This window comes from Bactrocera neohumeralis, chromosome 5 (assembly GCF_024586455.1).
Source record: "Bactrocera neohumeralis isolate Rockhampton chromosome 5, APGP_CSIRO_Bneo_wtdbg2-racon-allhic-juicebox.fasta_v2, whole genome shotgun sequence".
In the NCBI taxonomy this organism is placed as follows: Eukaryota; Metazoa; Arthropoda; class Insecta; order Diptera; family Tephritidae; genus Bactrocera; species Bactrocera neohumeralis.
The window spans coordinates 33,223,580-33,249,117 of record NC_065922.1 but is presented as its reverse complement, the minus strand read 5'-3'; the positions used below and the strand labels follow the sequence as shown (position 1 = coordinate 33,249,117).

General features: G+C 34.8%; 1 protein-coding gene across 1 annotated transcript in view; it reads left to right on the top strand.

The window, feature by feature from the left end:
* The first annotated feature begins 479 nt into the window (after positions 1-479).
* LOC126759567 (uncharacterized) overlaps positions 480-25,538 on the top strand; it is a 41,866-nt gene continuing 16,807 nt past the window's right edge. Inside the window, exons 1-2 of the mRNA XM_050474443.1 lie at positions 480-706; positions 2,656-2,988. Coding sequence (XP_050330400.1) covers positions 2,698-2,988 — 291 coding nt within the window. The 5' untranslated portion in view covers positions 480-706; positions 2,656-2,697. The remainder of the gene's footprint in view (positions 707-2,655; positions 2,989-25,538) is intronic.

The following is a 25,538-nucleotide window of genomic DNA, read 5'->3' as shown; positions in this document are numbered from 1 at the left end:
CAGTTTCAACCCTTGAGCAAGCTTACAAGCCAAACACCAACAAATACTGCACAACAAAACAAAAAGCACATAGCAGCAAAAAATAAACAACAATAAAGTATCGCAATTTACGAGCACAGCCCCGAGTTGTGGAAGCCACACTGCACATTGTGCTGCAAACCACGTGTTGCCCACACTGCCTAAAAACAGCAATAACAACAGTACCAAAGTGCGATGTAAACAAACCGGCAATGCAAAACAAAACATTGCACGACAAATGCTCACATTTACTCTCACATCGGAGAGAGCATAAAACTGAAAATGAGCACTTACTAGCGAAAGCTTTCAATCGCCTGCAAAGCATATTTTGTGGCTGCACAGCATTGCTTGGCTGCAAAGCTGCTGCCGGCAAACGAATTTTCCGCTAAAGCGATTCGCCGCGCCGCACGAAGTGATGAAACTACCGCCGAAGATGTTGACCAGTCAGTGTTTGGCAAAGCGTGCGCGTGAACAGTTCGCAAATTGTGCCCGACGGCGCGTGAAAATCGTGAAAGCACTAAGTGCAATATAAATATTTAATTGAGCGGTGAAAGCAAAACGACTTACAATAGAATAAAGCGCCGAAATTTTGATTTTACGAAAACGCTTAGTGAAATTTTAACACTTTCGTGTATGATGGGCGGTGATTATTATTATTAGTGTGTGAAAAATAATTTTTGTGGAATTGGTGAGTGCAAAGTGTTGCAGATAATGCAAAAGTAGTCAATAGTAGTAGTGTAAATTGCAACCGCGACGAGCTGGGCTAATAAAGTTGCGTATACGCCGTGTGCAACGCGTGTGAATTTAACTTTCAAAAAATAAAAAAACACATTTTTTTTTGTAATTTTTCCAATTGCCACAAATGCCTGCTTGTCACTGTTTTACATGCTGGAATTTAGCATCATTTCACGGGCAATTAAATCACTGCAATTGCTGCCGTCAGCGCATTCGCTTTTGTGTTGCCAACACCGGACAACCGGAGTCAGACGGCGACCGCCGACGCGCGTTACGTTGGCATTTCTCGTTTAATTGATTGGAAAATCATATAATTTGACTGGACAGAACCGTGCTGCTGTGCTGCACGCACTCATTTATCACACATTTTTTGCCATGCACCGTTGCACTTGCAACATATTGACAAGAGGCTATAAAATCGCGCGATATTTGTTGCTTTTGATGCAAAGCAATAATTTGTGGGATTCTACTAGCTATCTGCCTTAACGTTTAACTTTCTTTATTTTTATACCCTGAACAGGGTGAAAAAAGTTTGCCACTAAATTTATAATATCCTTTCCTTCTGGATGACGGATACCCCTTAATATATATATACATATACATATGAATATATAAATGATCAGCGTAATGGGCTAAGTCGATTTTGACATGTCCGCCTGCCTATTGGTCTATGTCTACGCGAACTAGTGCCTCAGTTTTTCAGTTATCGATCTGAAATTTTCGACATCTCAACTTCTCTCCCTGAATCTGCTCATTTTCTGGAATTATCGATATTGGACCACTATATCATATAGTTGCCATACAAACTGAACGATCGGAATCAGGCGCTTGTATGGAAAACTTTTTCATTTGACGAGATATCTTTACGAAATTCGGTATAGATTAATAACTAAAAATATAATGTCATATCCGAAGAAATTTTTTTGATCGGGTCACTATAGCATATAGCTGCCTTACAGACTGAACGATCAAAATCAAGTCCTTGTATGGAAAACCCTTCTGTTTGAGCAGGTATATTCACGAACTTCGGCACCTGTTATTGCCAAAAGAAATGGTGCAATTTCTGAGGAAATGGTTCAGATCAGATCACTATAGCATATAGCTGTCATACAAACTGACCGAGCAAAATCAACTCCTTCTATGAAAAACTTTTTTGTTTGACAATATATCTCCACGATATTATATACTGATTATTTCCCAAATCAACTATATAATTTCCGAACAAATTGTTCAGATCGGATAACTTTAGCATATAGCTGCCATACAAACTGACCGATCAACAACTAATTATTTTTATTTGTGAAGGGTATAGCTTCACTAACCCAATTTAATTTTTTTCTTGTGTTTTTGTTTTTTTTTTGTTTTTCAATTTTTTGTTTTTGTACTGGTATATTTACACCCAGTCCGGAGGCAGACCAGACGTAGACCATTTAACGGTTTATTGTTTTATTTGTGCGCCTGTTTATTCAACTCTCGTTGAGCGTTTGTTTACTTACTCATCAATTAATTAATTAATTAATAATTTGTGCGGAAAATTCAGCGCGAGTCAACGCTGAGTCAAGTGCAGTTGCAGTCACGCGCTGACTTCTGACGCATCAGGCATCAGTGTATGACCGGTGTTTATGGTTGCACGCATCGTTGAGTACATTTAATATGTGGCAATAAAATTGTGTGCATTAAATGTGCCACGTGTGTGTCTGCATATAACGGAAAATGCCAAAACAACAACAAAAAGATAAAATATAAATTTACACACACATACGCAAGTAAAAATAACAATTAAATAAAACAATACAATTAATTGATAGAATGCTATAAATTAAAGAAGAAAACCAACTACAACAGTTAAGCGTAAATCAAAGTGCCCATATATTTTTCGTTTTCTCTTGTTCTCGTTTGTAGTGCGTCAGCAATCTTTCGGCACCGTGTTTGGCTTTCTTTGCCATGGTGAATGATACTGTCGACATTGCCGCACATATTTTAGATTTTAATTTGGACTCTTCGACGTCACTGCCGCAGCCGCAAAATCATAACCTACAGCATTCTACTAGTAATAGTACGCTGAGAGTAGCGAAAAAACAAACGAAAGTGCACGATAATTTGGCCAGGCAAGAGCAGCAAGGTCAACAAATTACTAGCAATTTGAATATATTGCCGAATAGCGCTGAGAATTTGAGTTGGACCTTCTTTGAACATGTTTCCACATTGGACAACCAATTGCGCGGCGATGAAGAGGTGAGTGCAGATATTTGCTTTTATTTGTTTCGCTAAGTTATATGTATTCTTAAGTGCGAGAACCGAGAGAAACTATACGAATGTCCAAGTGTTAAGAATTTTATGAAATTTTAAGAAATAACCAACTTTGCTAGAGGAGAGTAGTTTTCTTCATTTCTCTTTTTAATTTATAAAAAAAAAATCATTTCTTTCTCCGAAAATTAAATTCGATGTTACAGAAATTTTGTGTAGAAATCTATCGCAAACATGTATAGAAATGTTGGATCATAGACTCTTTCTATGAGGAATTTTCCCCAACATTTAAAAAATTTTAGAATTACGAATATATTTTTTCAACACTCGAGAACATAGTAAATTTGAATAAGTTTTTGAGTATGAATTAATAAAGATAGGCAAAAATTATTTTTCTCACTAATTTCTTCTAATTTAAATTCAATTAAAATTTTCAATTATCTCGGGTAATCGTAGGGAAGTAAATACTCTTAAGTTGATTTACAACAAAATTTTTTTTTATACAGTATATCAACATTATCCAGTGCAAGTCAAAGAGCTTGGTTTAACTAAAACTGACTTAAATCAAATTATAGAAATGTAGAAACTTTTCTATTCGACATAAGCTATTTTTCCTTTTGAACGTTTATCTAAAATTCGCGTTTGCATATAAAAAACTACGTTATTCTTCGAAAACTAAGTCTACCTAACTAAATTTTTTTTACAATTTCATAAAAATTGAGTTCAGAATTTTTTTAATTACATTAAAATCATTTCCAGGCGCCTAGTTTATCTTCCCATGCTTTTCTCAGATCTCTATAGAATAATGAACGTATTTTTGTACGTTGAAAGCACAGCTTTTGACTAGAGGCTAGACGTGGTTTTATGAGCTTGTCGATTTTCGTTTGTTAAAAGAAATCAAGCTATCAAGCGATTTGTTCGTGAATTCTTGGTATACCAAAAAAACTGTATCGATGGCCCAGCCTCCATATTCTTCAAACATGGCTTCGACCATGAGACCGTTTCCTATTTCAAAAATGAAAGAAAGCTTTGAAGAGCGGTCGGTCGCTTTACAAATTATATGAAAATTGCTAAAAGGCTTATAAAGGCTATCCCGAAAATGGAGCTTAAGAAGTGATCCGACGATTGGAAGGAGCGCTGGCATAAGTGCATAATATCGAATGCGAACCATTTTGTTTATGCTATTCATTCAAACCTCATAAATAAATAAACATTTACCCCACAAATGCATCTTGTTGGTAATACGCGTAGTATACGCAACATTTTGGCACACCTAGTGTGAAAATTTAAATAAATATATATTTTTGTCCTTGCATATTTCTACATTCTACAGCTTTAAAAATAACATGGTAACAAATGAAATGTAGCCGCTCAGTTTAATCAGATCAATAAGTTTATTTTTAAATGCACAAAACGTCATTGAATTATTATTTCATTGTAAATAAAACGCAAAACATTTAATTATTCATCAATATTTATTTTTTCACCATCAAAGTAATCCCCATCAAATGTAATACACTTCTGCCAACGATTTTTTCAATTATCTAAACACCTTTTATAAGCAATTTTTGGCATGGTCTTCAGCTTCTTCAATAAATTTGGTTTTATCCTTTTGATCCACTGAAAACGGGTTCCATAGAGCCGCAATTTCAGTTTGGGGAATAAGAAAAAACACACGGAACCAAATGTGGTGAAGACCGTGGCTGATCAATGGTATTCATTGCGTTTTGGCTTTAAATTCGGTCACAATCATCGCTCGATGGGATGGTGCAGTATCATCGTGTAAAATCTATTAATTGTTCTTCCACAATTCCGGTCGTTTTAGATGGATGTTCTCACGCAAATGTCTCAATTCGACAAATAGAACTCTTTATTAGCCGTCTATTAATAATGATGCCCCATGAATATCGAAAAAAACAATGCCCATCACCATGGTTTTTGAGCGGCTTTGGTGTGGTTTTTGGTTTTGTGTCATTTTTTTCCCTCCATTCCGATGATTTTTGTCTTGTTGACATGTCAAACTCGTAAACCCGTGTCTCATCGGCAGTTATAATGCTATCCATGAATGTGCGATCGGAATTCGCACTATCAAGCATGACCAAAGAGACCTTTTTGCAGTACTATTTTAGAAAAAATTCAGCTTCTTCAGCACGAGTCGTTTCATACCCAAAATATCCACCAAAACCATTCGAACGGACTCGCGAGAAATGTCGAATTCTCTTTCCATCTCTCTTACATTGACGATTTTCAAGCACCATATCCTCCACTTGTTTAATATTTTTATTGGTTGAAGAGGTCTAATTATACCGCACACATCGGCAAATACATATATGAGTTATCTTAGTAAACTTGTATTTCTAATAATAATATTTTTTTTTTTTGCATAAAGTGAATAAACCCTTGAGAAAATTAGACGCTAGATAATTAATATCAGGACAATTGATGGTGGTATGTGAGGCACTTTAGGGAAACTCAGAGGGCATCTTTTTCTGTTAATAGTTAATAGATAAAATCTGGTTCATATCTAAGCCCTATCTCCTATATGTATACCTAATATAAGATCAAACTTCCGGTTGGCTTTATACCATATATATTGGCCATTATCTTAAGAAAATTAACTGAGCGCTTACTAATGGATATGCTATAGTTTAATGCTAAAAATAAGTGGAATTCGTCCACGATTAACCAACCTACAAGATACAATGTTTTATTTTCATTATTGGAACAAACCCTATATCGAATTGTCGGTCAATGTATGACTTATCTATATATTTATTCAAGTTTGATTGTAATCCGTTCACTATTTTGTCGAACAATGATTCGCAATATTCGTAAAATAAGCTTTTGACAACAAAAATCCTGGAAAGTTGCAAGAGTAAGCAATATTCGGTTTCGTCCCAACTTAGTTATTCCTTACATTTTATTTGTTTTTGAGTTTAGCCAACGACAAGACTGCAATCACTGCAGCAGTAAAGGGTTATATTTAGTAATTTGGAATAGCGAATAACTAACATAAAATATATGTTCTTTTTCATATTTGGCTTATCTTAATTAAATATATCCATATATAGAATGTGTGAATAGGTACATAATAAAAATTTTACTTCAGGCACAAGCTTTGTAAAAAAATTCACTATGTGTATGCCTCGCACCAGGTGTACCTCTTAAAATATTTAATCTTTAATAATTTTAATTTTTAAGCTAACAGATCAGCCCAAGCGAAATAGCTGGAAGAAGTATAGATAGAATTAATCAGCATCACAGCCCTTTTCTTATATTATTTTCAAAAACTAATTGGTACTTTCATTGGCTATTATAACAGAACTTCATCTATATTATGGCGATTTACATAAAGATAAAATGCCATCGCCTAATTTTATCAATTCCAGTACACACCTTTACCAAACACAACAAATTAAGCGCACAAGACTGCAGAGGCAGCAATTTCTTGATAAAATCAGCTTTACGCATAATTTAAAACAATTTCAGCTTCCATGAAATCACACACATATACACACATGCACATGCTTGCATGAGTATGAGCAACGAGCACCTTTCGAATAGCCGGAAGAAAATGAAAATGTTATTCATTTTATAGGGCGACCGCAATTACATCAATTTTAGAATGACAACAATAATAAATTTTTAAAGGCGTACACATGTTGTTTACAGTTTTTGCTATCACACAAACACACACTTATATATTTGAAACTTGTTGTGCTATAATAGGCGAACACTTGGTCTGCTCGTTGAGGGAATTTCGAAAGGCCTAAAGATGCCTTGCAACTACACGTATGCATGTGCACCCTTAAATGTGTTTTGTTGAGCAAGAACGTGCAACTATTTAAGCGCTAAATGTGTACACATGTGTGGCTGTTGTAACCGCACGCACAATGTGCCACAGATAGGAACTAATGCGTTGACAACAACTGTGTCGACAGACAGACAAAACACTCAGCCAGCAGAGTCTACTAAAATGTAAAGGTTACTTGGGTTGGGGTTATTATTAAAGAGTCTGCGAGTGGCGGAGCGGGGGCCTGTTGGGCGGCCGCTTGTGCTTTACAGTGTGGTCGACACAACATAAGCGACAATAGTAGAGTGGCAACATTAAATTACACACATCCGGTCAGGATATGCTAAACACAAGCAAAACACACGTATGCACACACATAGAAGCAAATGGTAATTTTTCGGCAGCGCCAGATGTGTGCGACATACGAATGCAATGGGCATGCCACATGCCAACACACACACACGCCTATGCGTTGAATGGCTCTGTCGAGCATAGGGTTTTAATATAGTTGTTGCCCGTTGTTGTACGTGTTCTTGTTGATATCTTAATGACATGGCAGTGCATGCAGCTCAGCAACAGTTTTTCATATAGTTACACTCGTTGCTTATTTTTGCTGTCACTTCTAATGTTGCAACACCAATGCGATTGTGGTAACGGCCACAGACGGCATCACAATCAGACCACTAGGCGCAAAATGTTTGCACACTTGTGATTTGGAGGTAACACGCCACTCTGAGGAAGGTGGTAGTTGCCTTGAAATTCACCACTGCCAAGGACAGGTTTCTATAAAATATTTGATGTTTCAACAAACAGTGGAACATTATGTATTTTTTTATTGTAATCTCTAAATTATTTTTAAGTGGGTATTCTGGTCTAAGAGCACGAATATTATGTGTTTTTTGGATGCTATAAGTAAAAAGCAAAACAAGTAAGGAAGAACTATGTTCGGGTATAACTAAACTCTTCATATTCTTGCAACTTGCAAGGATTAAAACCAGGGAAGTCCCTTCAAGTACATAAGGCGTGTTAATTAAATGAGGTCTAGGGCGAGTCTTCACCCGATTTTATTCAAAAATGTACCGTTATTAGAAAAACACGTTCTCTCAATTTTATTAAGATAACTCATTAACTGACTGATATATTCGGTATACATTCACCCGAAAGTTCGAACATTTTTATATTAGGTATATGGGGCCTAAGGAATGTATGCAGTTAGAAAGCCGAAAAAATCGAATTTTCCAGAATTTTTTCTGAGAAAACTTTTAAAACTATTGGACCAAAAATTTTTACACATACTATTATGGTTACTTAAAAGAACTACAACTGATATTCGGGAGCTGCTCTCAAAAGTTACCCTTTTCGGTTACCACTATACCACTGAACTTGATCCTTTGAAATTCAAAATTTCGACTTTAAATTTAAAAAAAAAAAAAACAAATATTTATTGATTAAAAAAATTATTATAATTTATTTCTTCCAAGCACTCTGAAATACCCTTTGCGTGTAACTTCGAAAATATTCCCCGGAACGAATTTTCTGTGCATATTCTTAAATAATGGGTTGTCAAAAAAGTCTTGTGGTTTATTGAATTTTTTTTTTATTGAAATTGAAATGAATTTTTAATGACTCATGCCCAGCTCTTGACCGATGCTACAGCTGCTACTATGCCGGTCTCTTTCGACCAATTCAGCGATTTTATCGCAATTTTCGACGACAGGCCTTCCGGAGCGTGGTGCATCTTCGACCACCTCTCCACCAGAACGAAAACGTTGAAACCATCGTTGTGCGGTGGAAATGGAAACTGTATCGGGTCCATAAACTGCACAAATTTTACGGCTTGAGATGCATTTTTGCCTTTATCGTAGTAGTACTGTAAAATATACCGTATTTTCTCTTTATTTTGCTCCATGTATGCGACGCTATAACTCACGAACGACTTAAAACAAACGACAATCAATCAAACACGTGTTAGCGCGTGAAATGAGCTTTCCAAAAAGGTATAGGTATGACCCGATGCGACGAATAAAACTAGAACTACGCGCTTTCAGCGCCAACCAGCGAAAATACCGCAAGACCTTTTTGACAACCTTTATATTATATGTACAATAAGAAAAAAATTTAAAAATCGATTTTTTGAAAATTCTAACTATGTATAACTAACCCCTAAACCAGATTCAAACAATTTTTGACACATAGAAATACGATCGACAAGAAAGGATTCTCTCTGAATTTCAATTATAAATTTAACACACTGACCAATATTTTCGGTAAAGTATCAACTATAAGTACTGAGATCCAAATATTCCGATATTTATTTATAATTTAAAAATACACAAAAAACTGAAAACAAAATTTAAAAATGTCATGGGCTGTTAAATTTGGTGTTGGGAAAAGTGGGACGACAAGTATGTCACTATTGCAACTTTCCAAATGAACTGAAAAATTTTTTTTTTTTTTAATATTTATCTAAATAAATACCAAATGCTGAAATTTGGTTAATTGACAAAAAACAAATAACTTTCAAGTTGGAGTGCCACGTTAATCCGTTAAATACAACTAGAGAAAACATGACAAGCTTTTTGAAAAAAGTAGTTTCGAGAAAAACGCGCCCAAAGTTTTAGCCAGTGTCGGTTATGCGCATCATGAAACTAAAATACCATAAATTCATTAAGAACATATGTTAGTTTTGATGGGTCTAACTTTCAGAATATTAAAAAAAAAATATTTTTTTATGACTATAATGCTAGGAGTATTAAAAAAAATTACAGAAATTTTAGTTTCGTGTAGACGATTTCATTAATGTTTTCAATTTCAAAATATTCCCCATTCAATTTTATTCACTTATGCCAGCGCTTCTTCTAATCGTCAAAACATTTCTCAAACTCGATTTTTGGGATAGCCGTTAGCTCTTGCAACGATTTTCATCTACCTTGTAAAACGACTTTGGAAATAGGAAAAATCACACGGAACCGTGGTTAATGAAGAGGCTGGTCATCGTCGCATTATAGGTTTTGATTAAGAATTCACGAATAATTTCCTTGATCCATATCTTTTAAAAACAAATCGGCTCATTATAGGGTGCCAAGACCAATAAATACCAGCTGGAAATGGTATCGTACTTCAGGTGCATTATATAGCATAATAAAAAAAAAAAAAAATTTAACAAGTTCGAAATTTTATTTTAGCAAAAATCCTAAAAAAATTTATTAATATTTTTGAACAATCGTTGTATATCAAAAATATTAGCGAAAATCCTAGAATTTTCTTTGCAATTAATTTTTAGAGAAAAATAGAAAATGCTTCACATAGAAAAATATAATCGCTTTGAATCTTTTTTTTCAAAATATGGTATTTGTATTACCTTAATCAATAAAATTTTGAACCAAGGAGAAAAAACTGAGCAGTATTCCTCAAAATTTCTATTTTTATTTTTATTGTACTACTTTATTCAATTTGGTTAGCAATGAAATCTTTCGCTTGTAATAAACTCATCACAGCTTTTCTTAATGCTTGAAGATTTTCTGAAATTTTAAATTTTTTTTCTTTCTTTGTGTATGCTTTTTCATAAAAAACATTTATCGGTAGTTTGAAAGCGCTTCACCATCAACCTAATTTAGACATGCTCAGTAAAATATTCTGTTCTGATTATAAATCAAATATGAGTACTAGATACAACTATATAAATATTCCTAAATATTTCCAAATGATGCTCTGATTTCAACTAGAGGTTTGTGGTAGTTATCAGATAATATTAATGATAATAAATAAGTATTTTTCAAAATGAATTTATGCAACTTTTGGAACATAAAATATGCTACATTTTTATAATGTCTGTTTAGACCTCGGCAAGAAATGTACTTAAAAAGTTTCAAACATAAATATACCTCTCCGTTTCCGCAGCAACTTTTCTCAGATAGCACTAATTTCAGCGACGATTTGCCTCATACAAAAAACTTCGTATAAACAGCGATGAGTAAATAAAGAAGAGTTGTAAAGAACTTTGTTGTTGAAACGCTTTTATAAACCCGAACCCGAACGCTAACCCGAAGATCTTTTATTATTTAGTATTTTTTTGAATTTATCTTAGCTTAACTTATAATGGGGCGACACCTTTTCAATTATCCATTCCATCAATTATCTATTGTCGGGACTCTATTGTGCACTTTTTAATATTTTTAGAAATATTCTTTAATAATTCTGCATTATTAATTCAATTAGAAAATCAATCAAAAACTTTTCTTTATACTAAAAAATGTGCGATTTATCATATATCACATCCTCATTTTCACTTTAGGTTGAGTGGTTTTTGGCTACCCAGTGGATACTTGGTCTTTGCAAGTAGTTATCTCTTCGCTTATTTTTAAAATCTGAATTGCAATTTCTAGCATCTAGCAGCGAAACCCAGAAGGAAACATCGGAGACTCTATGAAATATAAATTATCAGCGTGACGTGACGTAAAGTCGATCTGACTGTATAAAATTAGCCCCTCAGTTTTTGAGATTCGATCTGAAATTTTGCTGACTTTCTATTTCCCCCAAGAGACGTTGTCCCTATCTACTATCTAGCGAAACCACAGCCAAGTGGTGGTTGTGGTTGAAACCCAAATCGCGGGAAGAACTGGCTTTGTCAGTTGAATGTGAAGTTGCATTGCAACCGGGTGCCGGACCCAAAGCACGGCAGAGGTTTTAGATGGGCCTCGAACCCTACCAAGGTGGTTAGTGTGTCCATTCCACACTGCCAATTGGTACTGAAAATGCTTTGCATTCTCAGGGTGCTGATCAACGCATTGATTTGATCCGCTGTGCTTTTGAGCGCCGTGGAGTAAGGCTGTCGTCAGCAGGTGCCCACGTAAAACACACCGGACGTTCCCCCAAGAGGCTACTCCTTTGAAGGAAACGAGACTATCGGACGACTTTAATATATAGCCATATTAACTGAACTATCGGTTTCAAGTACTTGTATGGAAAACGAGATATCATCTCGAATTTTTGGATTGATTATTGCTATTTGATGTAGTTGTGCAGCCTCCGAAGAAATTGTTCAGATCGAATCATTATAGCATATAGCTGCAAACTGATCTATCAAAATCAAGTTCTTATAAGGAATCTTTTGTAATTGTTTTTTTTGGTTATTGGGTGAAACGGTATATTTATGACTAATTCTGCTTTTGAAAGATTAGAACTTAACTATAATGTTTCATGTGTGTTTTATTCACGAATTCAACTTTGTTTTTCGCTTTATGCTTATTGTATGCTTATTTCATAATATATAGCAATTTGACTTTCATATTTTATTCAGTAGCTCAAATTGGAGAAAGTAGGCATAAAATATGGCTTTTGTTCTCAGTGTGGTCTCAGTTTAAGTATGCTTAATTCGCATCCTCGAACTCACATACAAATATACACACATATTCCGCAGTCTCTTTTAAAGTTTGCCTGCTTTACATTTGCCCAAAAATGATCATAACCCCAGCGTTGGAGTGGACTTTTCAATGAATGAGCTGCATATGTTACACATACTATACAAAGTATAAGAATTGACATACATACATAAGTGTAAGCGTAAGCTTGTGCGCCAACATACAGTTACGAGGCGGTGTGTGCGTGCTTACGTGCGTAAAGACACCAGACGACATTTTATGAGTACATGTCTCCAGCGTATAATGGCTGCAGAGTCAATTGTAGCACATGTATGTACATGTAAGTGTATGTGTGTGTGGTTATAAGCTTATGGCGGCATGCGTGTAATAACCGCTTGTCTGCAGATACTAAATCAACTCAATCGCATTTGCATTCATTTCATTACACGCTGAAAACTTCCCCACCAACAAGCAACCCAAAAGGCGAGAAGAAGGTGTAAGCCATGGGTAGAGGGTAGAACTGTTATTTCAGACAGCGGAGGCATGGGTTCATGATGCTGGCGAGTAATATTCGCCGAACATATGTTGCTTGCCGGCTGTAGGGTACACTATTTTAAGTGAAACATACCCAGCACCCGTATTTTTGCAACACATTTCGAGGCAGAGAGAAGTGCCACCAACTGCCAGGCGCAACACACTCGCGGACATACACACGTATGACTACTTTTCACTCTCAACAAGCGGATTATGGGTTACATTCATAATAATAAAAGCGTTTTCATTTAGTCGCCGTACAAAATATCCTTCTGCGATATCCTTGTGAGCGCTTACAATTTGGCTTGTTTTCATTTCATTGCGACACAGCGCACGCTGGTACATATACATACACACTCACATATAAGCATATAGCTACATGCAAACAAACAAATTTGCGTGTAAGAGGAAAAGTAATGCCACGGCCATACGTGTGTGAGTTCATGGCCGCAGTCGGTGTCTCATTGCGACCACCGAAATTGCTACACCGACAGCCGGCGCATTTTACCGCGCAATTGTAATAGCAAATGAATGAAAATGTTTGCCGGTAACAAGTTAACTTCTCAGTCGGTATTGCCAGTTTGGGAGACTCCACCGCCAACGCAGACATAATAACAATGGTTGAAGGGAGAGTACCTTGAAGCCCAGATGACGTTTGTCTCTATTTCATAAACACTAGTTAGTTTTCATAAACACTAGTTAATTTTTTCCTTGTTATTCCTTTCTGGATAATGGGAACTCTACAAGTTTATGTCATCCCACACGATTGGAAGCTATGGTCTTTGCGCCTTCCTCTTCTTCATATTGTTTGTGGCCGGCCGTGACTTCTGCTTCCTTGGAGATTCGATTCCAATGACATCATCAAAATGCCATCTGTAGTCTTCCTCAGCATATGACCTTTACAGCACCATTTAGTGTACTTAATTTACTTCTGTACGAGGTCCTCTTTCGTTACACTCCTTAGCGATTGATTGCTTATAGTAGAGAAGGTTACAAAGTATACTTATATACTATTATACTTTTACTATTTCTGTTTTTTAATGAAATAAGTGTCCACAGCTAAAATGGTAAAGGCTATCTTATTTTGTTCGACAAAAACTAGAAAACCAAAAAACAAAATTAACTTCGGCTTCATCGGAGCTATAATAAATTCTCTTCAGAACTAGATAAGATTTCTTACAAGAACTTGATTTTGATCGGTCAGATCGTTTACAGCTACGTATATGAGCTAAGAGCAAAAAATAGTAAGACTTTGTTAATAATTTAAAAATCCCTAATTTATTCATCAAAGTTTATGTTGTCTCCCTCGAAGTAATTACCATTGGGCCCAGTACACCTTTACCAACGTTTTTTCTCATCCTCGAAAAAGTTGTTAAATTCAATTTACGGAATAGCCTTCAATGCGCGTAGCGATTCTCGTTTTATGTATTCAGTTGACTCAAAACCATTTTCTTGGAGGCATCGTTCGGTTTACTAAATACTATTCAGTTTAGTTTAGTTTTTGATTAAATTTTTTTAATCTGTAAATAAATTTTTCAAACTAAAATAATTCCCTTTAATCATGATTAAATTTTGATTAAATTAATTTTCAATCATTAATTAATCAACGAATTGCGAAAAAAATTAATAATCGAATTAATTAAAAAAATATATTAATTCAATTGATTATTAATTTTAATCCATTTTTAACAGCTCTGCTAAATAGCCAGAAATCACAAGGAGCTAAATCAGAGGAATACGGTGTTTGCGGCAAGATATTGGTTGAACATTTGGTGAAATCACGAAGAATATGCGACGGTGCATTATCATGGTAAAACCCAAGAATTTTCAGTCCGTAATTCCGGCATCTTTTTACCGAAAGCTTCGCGCAAACGGCGCATAACAGTCAAAAAGTATTTTTGTTGGCAGTTTGACGGGTCGGAAAGAATTCGAAGTACACCACACATCAATAATTGAAGAAAACTATCAAACTACTTTGATTTTTGACCTGTTTTGACGTGGTTTTTGCGGATTATAGGGCCTTAGGCCTAAATGATCAAAATGGTTTTCACTGATCCTTCCGATATTTCAATAATGCCAGTAAGAACTCTGACTGTTAGTCGTCGTTTCCGAATCACCAATTCCTTTGTTTTATTAAAATGTTGGTCATCAGTTGATGTTGATGGCCGTCCTGAACGTGGTTCGTCGTGAACGCGTTTTTGACCCTCTTTGAATAATTTGGACCAGTCAAAAATACTTGCTCGCGACAGACAATTATCAGCGAAGGCCTTTTCCAACATTCTTAACATTTCAGCATCAGAAATTTGATTCCGCACACAAAATTTAACGGAACTTCTTTGTTGAATAATTTCACTCATTGTAAAAGTCGCCGAATGCACCTTATGTACTTCAGAAACACAAACGTAAACTAAACAATACATAGTGATTAGTTTGATCTGAAATTTGGCACAGATGTCACTGATCATACCAACCTAGCAAAAAAATATTTTGAATGTTTATTCTTTTAATTTAAAGAGTTATTCGAACCTAAACTGGTAAATCGTGTCGTTATTTTGTTCAACAAATACTAAAAAAACAAGAAAACACGTTAACTTCGGTTGCACCTCTTCAGAGCCAGAAAAGATTTCTTACAAGAACTCGATTTTGATGATCGGTCAAATTTTATGCAGCTAAGTATACATATATGCTATAGTCACTCATTTTGAACAATTTCTTCGGAGATTACACTGCTGCCTTAAACTGTAACCCTGGCCAAATTTGGGGAAGATAACTCTTAAAATGAAAAAGTTTTCCATGCAAGCGCTTGATTCCGGCGTCCACTTTGTATGGGAGCTTTATTATATAATGTTCTGATATTGACCGTTCCGACAAATGCGCTCCCAATGCATCTGTCTGTACGTAGACGAACTAGTCTCTCAATTTTTGAGACATCTATATGAAATGTTCCAAACGCCATTTTTCTCCAAACAGCTACTTATTTGCCAGAATCGTCGATATCGGATTAATTTCTTGTATGGAAAACTTTCTTGTTTGACATCTTCATGAAATTCGACGTGGAGAATCATCCGTGGCAACTCTACAATTTTCGAATGTGGTCGTATGTTCAGAACGGGCCTTAGCATGTAACTGCCATAAAAGTGTCCTGTTTAAAATCAAGATGAAAGTTCTTTGATCCTTACTACATAAGTGATCACTAGTTGAAGATAGTTATATACATGAATATCATATTATTGACTTTTACTTGTCGTATATATTCAGGATTGGTAAATATTGCATATTTCTCCGCCCGGAAATTCATAAATAGCTTTTTTTTATTTTTAACAATTATTTCCGATTTGTTCCCATTCTTAAAAGTATCTCGCCTGTGATTAACCAATACTATCCGTCATATAAATCTGGCCCCCTCTATATATACTTGTATGTAAGTATTCATAAATAATATTTTTACTACTGGGATTTATAAATTTCCGATTACAGACATACGTATTTGAGCTTTTCACATCCACATACCATATTTGAGGTTAAACTCCGCACTGTCTGATGCTCAAAATCCTTTTCCATTTCCATATCCATTCATTCCATTCCATTTCACTGTCATCTCAATGCTTGGGTATATTCATTGCCTGCCCTCTATTTATTTTAAGCATGCAACACTCTTTCACTTGGTAGAGACAATTTTACTCTGTGATCTGCTTTTTATTCATATCATCTTGCACCCTTCAGTTGCAACTGTGTACTGTTTTTTGTGAAATGTTAAAATCCTTAAATATGAAATAATTTTCAACAAAAATACACAAAACTTACTATGTACCTTTTCGAATGTATGAAGTAATAAATTGGAGATTCGCTTCTGGTTTTTTCATATTTTTTAAAACAAGCACACCTTCCTTCGGTTGTGCGACGTGTCTCCTTTATATTTTAATTGTGTGGCATCCGTTAAATCCTTTATGTGGAGTTGAAAATACATACTTATGTCTGAGCTGGAGAATTGATATTGAGAAATTTTAGTTGTTGCCTTGCATTCTTGAAGCTTCTTAGATAGAATTAAAATAAATGTAGACAACTAAAATTTCCAAAAAATTGCCAAAAGTAGAGTAAAGACCCTTAAACGAACTTTTTCAATTCAGAATTTTTGTATGTAATCCGAAAAAATGTGCATGCTTCCAAAAATAGAATGTCCTTATGATTATAATGAAATCAGCTCTATTAGTAAATATGTATCGAAATTTGGAAGTATAAATTTCTCTCACAGTAATTATATTGACTCAGTGATGTCTTTCTTCTCTTGTCTCTTTCTACATCGCTCTCTCTCGAGCGCCAAAGCATGAAAATATCGAAAAAGTTTGACAGAACTTTGCTAGAATTTTGTCGGCAACATTGAAGAGACGTGTTTCATAGAATCTTTATATTATCCATATCAAGGATTTCTTCGTTTAATCACGTTAATATCTTTCTTCGGTAGTATGCCCAACTTTTTGGTTCGTTATAGGTTTTGCATATCGAGCTGGGAAATATTTATCGCTCAAATCTTAACAATTACACAAAAGTCGTCTTTTATATAAGATCTTATATACTCTCAACTAAATATTTCACTACTCGCCAAATCTGAAGAAAAAATTAAAAAAAAAATTGTGTGCGGTATTTGAGGTGTCCGGATTACGAATTTGAGTTCAAAACGGTTAAATTTCCATTTTAGCAACCCAAAATTAGCAAGAAAAAGCCTCTAACATCACAGTTACGAACTAGTGTTATTAGACGAAAACATAAAGATTTTATGTATGTATATCGGACAACTCAAAACTGTTTGTCTTCGAGCATGGAATGAATTTGGCCTCGTTATGCTTTGAAGCAATTTCCGAAAATTTGAAAAAAGTATTATATAAATAAACAACTTTGTCTATATATTAGATCACCCATACAACTAAGTTTATATGAACCAAATTACTCGACCAAGTTTTTTCAAGTTTTCCGTCCTTTTGGCGCATATCTGTCATTTGATATTAAGAACTTCTGCAGGCATCCAAAGAGGATTGACTATAAGAGTCTTGAATGATCTGCTCCAATTTTATCAGGAGAATTGTTATATACCGTAATGATTTCTACATGAGAGAAACTGCCTGAAAAGGCGATGTCAAAACTGTGTTTCGAAAACAGTAGATTTTTGGCTCCGAAATGAGTATATGGCTTTCATAGACAACCAAAAAAAAAATATTAGCAGTTAAGCCGAAGAATGGCGCTCAGTTGCGGTTTATATAGAGCACTAAGCTTGCTTCGGAGCCAGCTTATAATTCTGAAAAATTACGATTAAAATGCAAGAAAAGTTTTATTTAATTTTCTATAGATCTTAATGTCTTTAATATAATGCGAGTAAGAAACATGCTGCCTCAATCAGTTCAAGTTAAGAGTGCTTGGAGTGCTTGACATAAGTTATGTCAAAACATATATTTATATAAGGCAACATACACTATCACATATTTGCCTTCTACTTACCGCCTTTTAACCCTTGCGTCAGCAATAACAACACTTTAGCCGCGCTGACAGACAGATCTGCAGGTGCGACACGTATGCAAATGCAATGTTGCACGTTGTGGCGCGCGTAAAGCAAAGAGGAAAGTAACACGCTACGTGCGTCACAGCGTGAAAGTGAAGATGAATGTCAACTTCTTGCTGAAAATCATATCAAGAACATGTGTGGGGTGCATTAAGATTAAGGTAACATGTTAAGAGAGTATCAACCTTAAATTGCTGGGGATTGCATTTCAAGGCAGTGAATGTTAGATTTTAAAATTGTATTATCTTAAATTTTGAAATATAGTTGTATAAAATATATAGAATATACAAGGTCTGTCGCAAAAGGAACAGAACTTTTTAAATAATATTATAATTAACATTATAGCTGTTTCTGGTGGCGCCACCTACTGGTGGGTATATGAAATAAAAAGTTTGATCTCTTGTTGACATTTCGTAAAAATTTTAAGACAATTGGATAACTACAATCGATGTTATCGATAAAAAAGTGACAGCAGCATTTGGTCATCGGTCGTAAAATGCAAAGAGCAGATATTAAATTTTGTTTTAAACATGGGAAAACGTTTACTGAAACATTTCAAATGATGAAAAAAGTTTATGGTGATCAGTGCCTATCCCGTAGTAATGTGCATGAGTGGTTTAAGCGATTCCAAGAAGGTCGTGAGGACCTCTGTGATGATCAGAAGTCGGGCCGGCCAAAATCAAAAAAGAAGTCAAAAAGAAAGACAATACTGATTTGTTTTTACGATTCCGATTCCGAGGGTATTGTACACCGAGAGTTCGTCCCACCTGGCCAAACGATTAATGCTTTGTTTTACCTTGGTGTTATGAAGCGTCTTTTGTCACGCATTCGTCGTGCTCGACCACAATACCGTGAGGCAGGGTGCTGGCGCCTGTTGCACGATAATGCGCTGTGTCATCGGTCGACGCTTGTCCGATAACCATTAATCACTCACCCTACTCACTTGATCTGGCACCCTGTGATTTTTACCTATTTGGAAAACTTCATTTGCCCATGAAAGGACACTGGTTTCAGGACATTTCAGCTATCCAAAAGGCGACGACCGATATTCTCAAGATCATTCCGAAAAATGACCTTAAACACTCATTTGAAATGCCGGGCTAAACGCTGTATCGAAGCACAAGGAAATTACTTTGAATAAAAAATATAACTTTTGAAAAATATAATTTTTTGTTGTTTTTTTAACAGTCCTGTTTCTTTTGCGACAGACCTTGTATATTCCAAATAATATATCATTTGTTAGTCTAAACTGTCTGGAAATTTCTCGGTTTTTGTTAATCTAGCTATCCCTGCAAACACCTCCCAAATCAACTCACACATCATAAAATAAATTTTCAGCTCAATCTGGAAGCATCTTTCACCTTAAATATAAAAATCATTTATAGTATATTGCGCAGTGTTGCTTCTTTTTTAATTAATTTGTTCAAAATGTGGAAAAGTACAAAAGGAAAAGCCATTGAAAATTATATTCGAAATTTCAAGCATCAAACGTTAGGCAGCAATTTGATTTATGACTCTCCGAGAGTGGTGCGGCGGCAGCAGCTGTTGTACGAAGGCCACCTGCCCACTGGTCGCCTCGCCGTCAGTCGTTTTCAAATTAAATTATACACACTTTCTTATATACCATTACTCACCAATGCCGAATACTGGCCGAAGCAAGCGTAGTGCGAAGGGGAACCGAATTTTCATTTTTATCTCACGGTTAACTAATAAAAATACTTAATTGGGCTTCATGACGAGAAGTGGGCGTTTATTTTCGTAAACATAAATAGTTTTTTATTACTTAATTTTCGTAATGCATTTCTCTTGAAAAAAGTAGTTTTCCGAAGTAGTACAGTAAAATATAAGCTTTTGGATCTTCAGGTTTTGCAATCGATTAAATATAGAAGAAATCAGCATTAAAATGTTTACTTTTTGGCAATGGCGGCGAAATATTAAAATCACTCAATATTTTGTATTTATTAAATTTATTTTTAACTACAAAATTCTACAGGATATAAGCTATATAATAATATAATTTATAGGTCAAATTATCTGAACAATTTTCAAAAAATTTAGTACCATTTTAACCACATAAATTTTATATACAATTTTTTTGTGGTTAACGCTTTCGAGAAGTTATAGTTAAGGTTTTAGAAATTCGGATTAGAAGCTGACAGACGGTTTTGCAAGAATACAAGTCGTGAACGTTTTCTGAACACACTTCCGCAAAAGGTTCAATGTTTGTTCCTCAATTTTATGACTATACAGTGCTTTCTTCACTATCAAAAATCTATTAAAGTTTCAAGTGTGTAATTAAAAACAAGAAAGAAAGGGTTCTAAGTTCGGTTGTAACAGATACATTTTATACTCGCATAAAATTTGCAAAATCTCATCGGTTCTTTATTTGCAACTTGAAATAATCCTAATCGTTGAAATCGGAAAGTCCAATTTGGGCAACTTTTTCGAGCATTTCGGCCGGAATAGCCCGAATTTCTTCGGAAATGTTGTCTTCCAAACATATATATTTCTGTACATACAGCTACGTAAATAAGCAAAATTATTTGGGGTGAAGAGCAACCAGAAGCCGTTCAAAACATGCATCCCGAAAATGCACTGTTTGGTGTGGTTTGTACGCTGGTGGAATCATTGGATTGGTTTGTACGTTTCAAATAAAGAACCGATGAGATTTTGCAAATTTTATGCGTTTTTTTTTAAAAAAAAAGTTATGCTCTTAAAAAATCGAAAATCTTTAAAATTCAGCTAGGCCGATATAGTTATTGTAAAGGGTTCGAAAATCTTTATATTAGTTATGTAGGGCCATGAAAAGTATTTATCCAATCCAAGCCATTTTTAACACAATTATTATCAGAGAAACGTTTTTCCCATATCTCAATAATACAAGTACTATATATCTCACAAGTTGATCGATATTTTCGGCAAAAAGGCAGCCATACGCACAGAAGTCCACATATTTGGTGTCTGAGTTCTTAAAAAGTTATTGTCCGATTTCGACGATTTTTGGGCGTAAGATGAAATATCTTGAGGGCACTATTTAAGTAAAGTTTCATCCGGATACATGGATTGGTTCTTAATTTGTATACTGGCAAATGAGAGGAACAGACGGAACTTAAATTTTTTTTATATGGGAAGTAGGAGTGGTTTTTATCCGATTTCGAACATTTGTACACTGTAATGTAGAAATATCAGGATAATATTTCGTACCTAATTTGGTTAAAATTTGTTTCATAGATCCTAAGATACAAATTTTCACCTAAAAGTGGGAGGTGCCATGCCCATCGTAAAAATTTCACACCGGCTACTATAAAACCTTTCCGTACCATCTCGGATGTACAATGTTATGTCTCTGTCGTATTTATTTATTGACTGGGCCAAGCTTTGAGAATCTTTCGAATTTGCGAAGAAAACTATGAAATATAGGGCACAGCTCTGCAACTCAGTTCCTCAACGTTTCCAATGCAGTAGTCGGTAACTTGCTATCTTTTGACTTTTGCTTCTGCCCCCAATGGCACTGCCAGTGATCAAGTTCGCCTTTGAGCTGTAAACGTCGCTGACGTTATGATTATCTATTATTAGCCTTTGAATCTATCTACCAAGCAGTCAATAAGGTTTTCCATTTCTTTGGTTTTGAAAGGACATACTTTTTCTAGAAGCAGCAAACTCATTTGAAATCTATCCAATACTTCTCTAGAAATCTATCAACAGAGGAATGTACACTGAGACCCTGTAATATTCTTCGCAAGTTCTCACGCAAAACATTTTCGCGTTTTGTTTGTCAGCCGCAGATTCTTGGCTTCTCTTCGTCAACTTTCAGCTAGATCCTTTCCGAGGAAGGTATTCCTATAGAATGACCTACGATTTTTTGAAAAATATCAAAAATTAACAAAATGGCGTAGTTCTGAAAAAGTGTTCGTTTTTTTTAATGCCAAATTGACAATTTTCAACCAATCAAAAATATCTTAGGTCATTGTACAGTAAATATATTCCACAAGTCGAGCAGTCAATTTCTCGTCGAGTACTGATGTCAGCAATCTTGAAAAAGGTCGTTTCGAGAAAAACGGTCGCTCTTTAGAACGCTGCCATTTAAAAACTATTCAAGATACGACCTTGCTGTTTTAACAGAATATTTTTGACAATATAAATTATCGAAAAAACAAAACAATTGATTTTTGAAAGTGTCACACTGGTATAGCCTTTTAAGGTTTTGAATTTAGTTTTGGTTTTATTATCTATATATTAGTTTAACCTAAGTAGGCAAATCTTGTATTGAAATGTGTATCTTTTTTAATGTTAGTTGAAGAATACTTTCTAATCCACTAGACACGTTAGTTTCACTTAAAATCAATAAATATTTTAACTGAAAATATAGATTTCCATTTTAAGTGTGTTACGTGTTTGAAATGATGAAATATTTTACTTAAGTAAACATACAAGCACAACAAATGGAAATGTCTGTTCCTGTTAAAATGTAGTCCATAGGAAATGTATAGACAAACAAACAAAGCAAGCACCTTTGTTTTCATTTCAGTTTCTTCAACTAGTCTTTTGTATGTAAGGAAATGTTTATGGTGCTTGCTTTTCAAATCCGCAAATAATTTTACGTATTAGCTGTTGAGCGAAATCCGTTTCGCAACTACATTGTAATGTCTAGTATGCAATCAGCTGAGAAAACAAACAGTGCCAATTTTATTCTTCGTATTTGTTTTAGGTATTTTAAGTTATCGGAAAATGAGCAAATAGTTTTTGTGTTTTTTCTTGAACTATGTAATCATTGAAAGGAACTTTAAGAAATAAATAACTGTATTGCTGACGTCACTTCGCTTTTCTGTTGGCACACGATGTTTTTTTTTTTTTTGTTTTTATTTTAGTTTTGCGCAGGCAGCTGTCATCTTTAAACTTGAAAATTAAATTTAATGAAATATCCTCAATTTTCTTTTTCTATTTTTATTATATTTATATTTGCTTACGGCCCTCAATGCAAAGTTAGCGAAAAATATACCAAGTCAAATAAGGACAAACTTAAAAACTTTAAAAACACATGCAAATATTGTCAGCTGTCAGTCACCTAGAGTGAGCTATCAAATTTTCGTTAGTGACTTGATATATACTTACATTCTGACCGTACCCGGCACTCACTGTCGGACTTTCACTTCTACTTCTGCTATACATTGTGTACCGAAAAATTATATTATAAGTAAAACGCAAAATATTTAATTATTGATCAATATTTATTTTGTTGCCTTCAAAGTAATCCTCACCAGATGTAATACACTTACGCCAACGATTTTTTCAGTCCTCGAAACAGATTTCATAACACATTTTATCTCTTCGATCAATGGTGTTCACTGCGTTTTTGGCTTTAAATTCGGTCAGGATTGTGGCTCGATGCGATGATGCATTATCCACAATTCCCGCCGTTTTCCACAGATGTTCTCACGCAAACGCCTCAATACGGCCAAATTGAACTCCTTATTGACCGTCTGTCCCTCTAAATATCAAAAAAACAATGAGTATCAACTGGATTTTTGAACGGCTTTTGCTTCGTTTTTTGGTTTTGGTTAATTTTTCCCTCAATTCCGATGATTGTTGACTTTTTTGCATGTCAAATTAAGAAACCCAGGTCTCATCGGCCGTTATAATGCTCTCAATGAATGTGGTATTCGTTCGACCAAGCATGTCCAAAGACACCTGTTTGAGTACTATTTTTGAAAAAATTCAGCTTTATCGGACCAGTCGAGCAAGAACGCGTTTCATACCCAAAATATCCACCAAAATCATTCGAACGGTCTCGCTGACGATTTTTAAGTCCTTCGCTTTTTTAATATTTTCATCACTTAAAGAGGTCGAGGATTGTTCAGAATAAAGCATATCTTCAACGTTGTCTTGACCTCTTTGAAGGTTTTATACCACTCGTAGACTTGTCTTTTTGATAAAGCAAATCACCGTAAGCCTTTTCCAACATTCGCAATGATTCCTCACACGAAATTCGGTTACAAATACAAAATGTGAGATAAATTCTTTGTCCGATAGTTTTGTCCGTTGTAAAAATCGCAACGCACTGCTGAGGGGTAGCGACTTCAGTAAGTGCTGTAAACAAACTGGTTGACAAACCCCACTCATATTTGGCTAGGTAATTAAGGACAAAACTACGAAGCAAAATACATTTCTATGAAATACCATTTATCCGAGGAATTTAATAACAATTTCCGGGTGGTTTTTTGTCACAATATAAATATAATTTTTTATATTTTCTATACACTGTACCCTACTTTTCTTTAGGATAAAAGTTTTTACTTGGTAAATATGGCGATACTTTCGTCGGTTTCCTTGTGAATAGGCTATGGGGTCAAAGGAGTCCAACAGTTTTCAGAATGAATGGTCGATTTTAAAGGGAATTAAATTCTGTAAATGAAAATTTTGTTATTTATTTATTAATGCTTCTTCAAACAAATTTGCAAAAATAGCGAATTTCGGAAGTGCATATAACCCTTTGAATTACTACAACCTGTTCCTAATGAGCAGAATAATAGCCTTGACAGACGGCAGCGTTAATCCGGATTAACTGCGCACTTAATCAGATCCAAATTTGTAGGTGACAGACGGCAGCTATGCGAGTTTTAAACTCTCATAAACAGCTCATTGTCCTTTTTATAATATTTTCAATGAAAATTGATAGAAGATAAACATTACGGTTGTTAGCCGACCAATTTTTACCAAACCATTTTTATTACAAAAGCATATCAACACATTATTTTTAAAACTGCATCATAACATAGAAGTTTTATTGATATTATATTGAGAATTTGATAAACAGCTGTCAGGGTTGCTTGTATTTCATTCATAATAGATGAAAATTGGCCATTTTTGACAATGTTGCCAACGAAAATCTCACAAACTCTCTAAAATTTTGAGAGTTATTTTTGGATTCAGCAACGGAGTTAGCTGTGGTAACTCCTGAATTAATCCCGAAAAATGCAATTAATCTGGTTTAACGCTGCCGTCTGTCAATGCTATAAGACAAAATAGTACCACTCTCTTGAAAACCAGCAGTAAGACAATACCTGCTAAAGCTACAATTCAAAATTTTCAATTTATTTAAACTTTTCTACAGATTTTATTAATTTTACCTTATTGCCATAATTACCCCATTCAAAATATACTTATGTACCTCTGCTGATCTATGCCACTCTATTATTACTTTTAGTAGTACTCCAAACCAATGACCTTTCAGCTTCATGCATTATTCGCTATTCTTACAGACGAAAATTTTAAATTAACTCGCTTAATTAATGAAAATTTT